This window comes from Monodelphis domestica, chromosome 2, assembly GCF_027887165.1.
Source record: "Monodelphis domestica isolate mMonDom1 chromosome 2, mMonDom1.pri, whole genome shotgun sequence".
Lineage (NCBI taxonomy): Eukaryota > Metazoa > Chordata > Mammalia > Didelphimorphia > Didelphidae > Monodelphis > Monodelphis domestica.
The window spans coordinates 540,365,663-540,373,289 of NC_077228.1; the positions used below are offsets into that span (position 1 = coordinate 540,365,663).

General features: G+C 38.5%; 1 protein-coding gene across 1 annotated transcript; it reads right to left on the minus strand.

Annotated features, from left to right (window-relative positions):
• Nucleotides 1–1,575: 1,575 nt before the first annotated feature.
• On the minus strand, nucleotides 1,576–6,750 carry LOC103095761 (myotrophin-like). Its single transcript, XM_056814791.1, has 2 exons — nucleotides 6,396–6,750; nucleotides 1,576–1,697 (listed from the first exon to the last, which is right to left on the minus strand). Exons 1-2 carry the CDS (start codon nucleotides 6,748–6,750, stop codon nucleotides 1,576–1,578), a joined length of 477 nt encoding a protein of 158 aa, XP_056670769.1.
• Nucleotides 6,751–7,627: the final 877 nt, after the last annotated feature.

Here is a 7,627-nt window from a genome sequence, read left to right on the forward strand (position 1 = left end):
AAATAAATAGTATATCACACATGCAAGAAAAAATATAATAAAATACTTTTAAAAATTCAAAAATATAGCTTATAATCATGGACACACTGTGTCAGCTAAGAAAATGTAGAATTCAAGGCTTTCTCACCAAAAATGAGATCCATTTCCTCTTCATATCTGGCCATGATCCACTGTGAGTGAAAGCAAATGAATTGAGGAGTAGTACAAATATGTAGATATCAATATCCCCCAAATTCTCAATAGCCCAATTAATTACAATAGCAAACATACACACTATCAAATTTCACATAAGTTGCTGTATGACATTTTAAAAAGCCTATGAATTGATGGATATTTGTCACAATATTTACAAATGTAGCAAATCTTTCAACCTTGGTAATAAACACTTTTAAACAAAGTAAAACTCATTTTGGGTTAAGAACATCATCAAGAAATCTAGATATCATTCTGGTGGAAGTAAAGTAATGAGCTGAAGAGTATAAATGAGGGATGCTTCTTTTTTGGAGGCTTTTTAGGGATACAAATGCCCTGAGATTAACTGCCCAAACTTCCATTCACATATTTAGAAATGCAGGAAGGTTGGGGGCTATAAAATGTATTTCACTTCAGCTACTAGAATGGGCCTTACACCTCATGGTAGGGGCAGGCAAAATGACCAGAGATTGTTGAAAAAATTCTAAAAATCATGTTTAAAAAAAAAACACCTTAAAATCAATTGCCATATTTAGCACAGTAAATTTTCCAAAGGTTGTTATAGCAATTGTAACCAGTTCTGAAGTCCATCTATCCTCTATGTGACAATTTGCAAAGTCAAAAATAGAAAAGATGTTTCTTTTTCATATATGGGCTTAATTATAATGATATTTGTTCAATATGGTTATAGGGGGAAAGCCACAGAATATAACAGTAGTTAAAACTCAGTACATTAAAATGATTCAGTGTAACAGAATAATATTGAATACAGTAATATATGAACTTAAAATATGAATTTAAATCACAAAGTTAAACCTTAAACAAAGCAAACAGTAAAATGCAATAGAATACAGAGATTTTTATAAAACATTGGAGTCTGAAATGCCTTAAAAGTATAACCTCCAGTCTCTTAAAGTTCCTTGGGTTTTTATCCATTTAGATGCCTATTGTCAGAAGGCAGAAGATTGGTAAGGGCTAGGCAATGGGGGTTAAGGGACCCATCCAGGGTCACACAGCTGGGAAGTATCTGAGGCCAGGTTTCAACTGAGAACCTCCCGTCTCTAGACCTGGCTCTCAGTCCACTGAGACACCCAGCTGCCTCCCCAAAGTTAACTAACGGGTTTTATGGAGCTGAATTTTTTTCCTGACATGCAGGTGAAGTCAATAAAAGGATCAACGCAATTAAGATATCCTTGTAAAATAGCCATGCTTTTAAGTTCCTGTTTGGAAAAATCACTTTCTTCTTTCCCTCTACTCTCTCCCCTCCTATGATACCCCTAGTCCATGTGGAGGCTTAATCTTAGCCTAAGGGAAAATTACCCCATTTTTACCAGCTGGTGGCTGGGGCTGGTGGGTGGGTCACCAGGTGATCAAGATCTTGTTTCAATCAGATGGACCAGGTGAGCAAAAGACCAGGCGCAGAAACCGCCAGAGAAACAGGCAGGCAGAATGAAGCAGCTGGGAACCAGGTGAGCGGCAAACAGCAAACAGGTCTGGAGCAGGGGCTACAGGCAGGAGTGAATGGCAGGGAGAAGCAGCTGAGCCAACCTGGGCAGGAGGGAAGGGCTCGCGAAAGTCCGAAGCAGAATTTTCTAAAAAAGCATCTTGGAGAAACGTGGCTTAAAAAAAAAAATTAGGCTAAAAAATTTGAGAAGTTCTCATCCCTTTGTGGTTGCCATAACTGTAACAGTTAAAATTAGGGGACCAAGCTGTGGCAGGTAGAAATTAGTTTCTCTCTAGAAGTATTATATTTTTAGAGGTTTATTTAAGATAGGGAATTTAGGAAAATACAAGTAAGAAAGGCACGTGCTAGGCCCAGAGAGCCTATTCACAACCACTCACATCTGGCCTGCTAGGTGGAGAGCCACATGTGCTCCGAAGCGGAAGCAGGAAAAAGAGCCAGTAGCCTTTACAGCCAGGTTAAATACCCCATCTTGCTCTCGGCCCAGGTGAGGTTACAAGGCATTTTGGGAAGTGAGCAAGAACTTCTGGGAAATGGAGTCCCGGATTCAAGTCTCCATTTTTACAAGGGGAAGTACAAGCTTAGGGAGGGGTTGAAAATCTCCTTAGAAGCAGTTTTTATGCTTGAATAAGGAATCCTTATAAACTCTATTCTTATCCTAAAATCTAATCTTATAAAATCTATTCTTAATCTCATTTTATAAAATCTATAAATCATTAACTCTACTGATTGTAGCATAATAGGATTTATACTAATCACTCCAGAATCACACTATTGATTATCTTTGACCTATCACTATCACTAAAATCCAATCAAGTATAAGGGGATAGGAGTCTATCTTCCTGACATCTAATGCTGGGACTGTTAGAATTGCCTCTTTTAACTTTAACAAAGCATGGAGGTGTTTTTTAGTTAATTGCAATGGTTCTTTTACCTCATTCTTTGTCAAGTCTGTTAAGCATCTTGAAATATGGGAATACCCTATGATATACTCTCAAGAGAAACCTGCAATCCCTAGGAATGCTATAAGTTGTTGCTTAGTTCTAGGGATTCCTAGCTCTGTATATCAGCTATTCTTTTTCTAGAGATCTTCCTGGTGCCCTCTTCCAGGATAAACCCCCAGTACTTGACTTTTGGGAGTACCCACTGAATCTTCTTCTTAGAGACCTTACTCCCTCACTTATAGAGTTCTTTCAGCAGCCTTTTTGAGTCTTCTAAGTATGTCTTTGGATCAGGTGATGCTAGAAGTAAAATCATCAACATAGTGCACCAACTTGCTGTGCTTGAACCTGATAGTTGCTATGTCTCTCTGAAGCAGTTGACAGAAGATAGAAGCACTTTCAGAACAGCCCTGCACTAAAATAGTACAACAGAGCTTTAGTTGTCCCCATGAGAAAGCAAAAATGTTCTGGGAATCAGGGTGCAATGGAATTGTAAAGTAGGCATTGCTCATATCAATCACGGTGTACCACCAGGCATTGGGAGGAATTTGTGTAATAATGTCATTTGATGAAGGTGTAATAGTATGAGTCTTCTTTATAAAGGTATTTACTTCCCTAAGATCCTCTACAAATCTCCAGGAAAATATACCATCAGCATTTGGTTTGGTCTTCTCAATGGCTAATATTGGACTATAAAATTCAGACACTATTGGTCTTAAAATGCCTTGCTCCAGTAAACTGTTGATAATAGGAATTATGCCTTGAATATCTTCCTTACTAAGCTTGTATTGAGGTATCTTAGGAGGTATGCCATCCTTGACTTCTATCTTTACTAGTGTTGCTGATTTAATTCTACCCACATCATTCTTATGTTTTGCAAATACCCCTTGTGGAATATCCTCAGGAATTTCAGACATTGATGTTAATGCATGTGGTTGTTCAGGTTTTTCCTCTAACTGCTCCAAGTATAACAATGGATGATGTTTGAGTGAATGTTTGGGGAGAAGTATATATATTTTCCCAGACTGTTCACACTACAAGGTCACCCTGATTTTACATAAAAAAATTGCATCCTAAAAGGTTATCTGGACTTCCAGGAATTAGGAGGAATGTATGGTCAATGGTGAGAGGACCTAGTTTAACCATTGTACTTTTGGGCTCTGGGACTTGTTGTATTTCCCCAGTAGCTCCTGCCACTGAAACCATACCCCCTATGGTAGTATCTCCTGGGAATGTCTTTAGAACAGACTTGAAAGCACCAGTATCAATGAGAGCTTTGTATTGTTTCTTTCCCACTTTAATCCATACACATGGTTCAGGTGTATCAGTTGTTAGTGAACCAGTTGTCATGTTGTAAATTTGCACTGCCCTACATCAGCTTTTGACTGTATGGTTGGACTAATGAAAATTTCTTGGTTTAACTAATTTTCTGACTGTTCTCTGTTAACTCTGTGTTCTGTAAGGTGTTTCACTGAATGTGGAAATGAATCAAAACCATGGACAGCTGCCTGCTGTTTCTCACTCAGCCGGTCAGACATGTCCCCTGCATTTGGAATTCTGACATCATGCTGGCTGTTTGAACACTGAGCCACCTTAGCAGTTGCTATTTCCTGCATTTCTTCCGTATTTTATTTTATTTTATTTTATTTTAGTTGGTCAATAGAGTTTATTCTACAACACTGTGTTGTCTTAGCAAAGGTGCTCTTCACGATGGAGTTTGCTTACAAGATGGTAAAGGGGAAGGTGGAAAGGCAAAATTGCCTTTACTGAATGACAAGAAACAGGATAACTTGTACAGAGCATCAAATAGTTTTATATAGCACAATGACTGAGGAAATCAGAAGGCCTGGGAAAGAGTACAATGCACGTTGTACTGCAATAGTCAACTACAATGAAACACTTTGAAAGGTAAGGGGGAAACTCTGTAAAGGTTAAGTTCTAAGCCTTTAAATAGAATTATACTAATAGAACCCAAACCCCCACACACTGTGCTACTTTAGCAGGACTAAAATGGACTGAGTGCCCTACAATTTAATAGAGGCATCACCATTTTAGTTCAGTGATGTAGACCAGCCCTGATTAATAAATGTTCATTAAATATAAAAAGGTTGTATTAAGATAGCAAAACTATCCAAATATATTTGTCATTTTAAAACAATTATTCAGTGATTGGCCTCTCAGAGTAAGAGAAATAATGGGTTGGACTGGGTGTGGAAGTAGGAAGGAGGAGGAGTTACTTAGGGAGGAGAGGAAGGAAACTTGAATTAAAAAAAACCCCACTACACTTAGTCAATCAAGCAACTGTTTAGTATGATTTGGTATTGGCCAGGCTGGTTGTTCTTGGTAATAACTTAATTGTCTGGAAGGATGCTGCACGATGTATAAAAATCTTCATTAAATTGTTCCCATTCCACAATCTGAATGCAAGGCCTTTAAAAAAATATGAGGTACATTCAAAATCGTGTAAATTGGATGAAAAAAAATCTAACATTTATTAGTAAATTATACTTATCTGGATGTTTCTGTTTAGTGCGCAGTTCTGATTTTTGTCATTATTTAAATGCAAGATATTAAAATTAGGTATTCATATTTTATTTTACCATAATGCCCATGAAGCAAATATGTAATGTGTACAATATTTTCTTCACTGTAAATGAGTATTTATTCTAAATGTACAGAATAATTTTTAAAGTGTATCGTACTCTTTGTGCCATATGATTTTGAAATAGGAAACTACAATGTGGGTTGCCACATGTCCAGCAAAAACTTAGAGATAGTTGGTAACAAATTCTGTTTGAGGAGACTGGATCAAATCAAATTTAGCCAAATCTTAAGCCCCACCCTGGCATGGTACAATAAGTAATCAACATCCAATGTAGGGATGGGGAAGGTGTTTAAGTTATGTTCCTTGATTCTTCAAATAAAATTGATTTCAAAGAAAAATTCCAGGTAAAAATAAGTAGAAGGAAACCTTCAGCTGCCAGGAAACTTATTTCCTTTTTGAATAATACTAACAAACGGATGGCCATGATTCTACTTTTAAGTCCCCGCTCACTGCTAGAAGAGTTTGAAAGTGTTTCATACGTAATACACATTTCTCAAACTGGAGGAGAAAATGAATATATTGGAATGCTATTTCTCTTCAGACCCTCAAATCAAAGATTTTATAAATACGACTGGTCAGTTTTACTTACGGACACAGGAAACCCACATGGAAAGGGAAGAGGAATGCAAAGTCCAGTCATCCAGCTACTTAGGGGTGTGCCCCTCCTCATCTGAACGGAGCCTTTGTTTAAGTCAAAGTTACTGAGGGAAGATTTGGTCACCAACCATAGGCAACGCTCTTAACCAGGCCAGGAAATCCCCATTACAGTGCAATCTTAAGGCAGAGGGCTATAGCTAATTGCTCGTCTCAGCACCCTAAGTTTACAACATAGGAGCCACCACTGCTTCCACAGTTAGGGCGACAAAATGTATAGAAGTGGGCCTTTATATAATCAGACCTTTCAACACAATCTAATTAATAGAACTAGTTAGGGAGTGCACAGATTGAATGTTAAACAGTATATTTTGTTTTGCCCCTCCACAGGGCATGAGCTGAATTTTATTAGAAACACGAGAGTGACATGATCGGGAAGCCCGATAAAGTCCTGATCATACAGATTTACTCTCTAAAAATAGTTTTTCTGGTAGTCTGATTTATAATGAATTTCTCTCTCCCCTCCCCTCTCTTAAAGTATTTAGCCGAAGAAGCTGGCAGATAGAGGGTGACAGACAGACAGGCAGTAGTGTAAGGTCACGGGAGAGGCATTCTTCCAAATGGATCAGTCCAGCCTGGCTGTCAGTGGCTTCAAAGGCAGTTAGTCCATCTGGGCCTTTCACAGTTTTATCAGCACCCTTTGATAGAAGCGGTTTTACACAGGAAACGTGACCTTCATATACTGTAGACAGAAGAGGTTTATCTGGAGCATTAATATTAGCTCCTTTCAGTAGCAGAAATTCCAGGATTTCAAGCTGCCCACAATCTGCTAAATAATGAAGAGGCTTCCTACCACCTTCTAGTGTCCGGGTGACACCTTCACCCTTGGCCACATAGTCTTTCACCTCATCCAGGTCTCCATTTTTCAAAGCCCACATGAATTCCTTGTCACACATCATTGCAGTGGGGCTGGCCGGATGGAGAGAGGGGAAGAAGGCAGTTGGCTAGGCTGAGGGAAGGAGGGTGAGAAACAAAGGCAGCGGCTGTGGGAGGGGAGCAGAGAGCAGCCTCAGGAAGCCTGGGCAGAGGGTGGCACAGGAGGGCTGCTGGCCAAGGCAGTCGGACAAAACGGCAGTGGGAGCTGGGAGGAGTAAAGTTCTCTCAGAGCCGGGGGCCGTGCCAAATGGAATCTGTGTGGAAAGGTAGGATTGCCTTCCACTTCCAGTTCATTCCTTCCATATTTTAAAAATTTTCTGTTGTATATTCTGGTAATAAGGTTAACCTTTCAATATTTTGAATTAGACTGGTAATGTCAACCCCTTTCCCAGGTGTACAATCACTTAAATTTGAACTTTCCTTGTTACACAGTAATGGATGAAATATTTCAGCTTCAGGGTTCAAACTAGTCCTTTTTTTCTATAAGAGTAGGCACTAAATATTCATTTGTCCTTTCAATTAGTCCAAGTGGGAATTTGTTTAGTTCTGTAAGAGTATTAACTTTATATTCAGTTTCTTCAGTTACAGATTTCTTTGTAATAACAGTTTTCTCTGCTTTTACAGTGTTGAATTGGTTTAGAGAATTGTGATTTTGTTTTCTTTTTACTGACATAAATTTACGGTGGTGTTGTTGCAAGTTTTTATAACATTTCCTTCTCTGACCAATCCCCAAACCAAATCTGCATTCAGAGAAATTTTCCAGATATGTTGTAACTTGTTCTCTGATTTTCTCTTGTCCAGTTACTATGCTCCCTGTATCTGAACTTTCTATATCTTGTTTCAACTCTACTATTATATTTCTGATCTCTGTTTCCATCTCCATAACCTCTCTCTGCT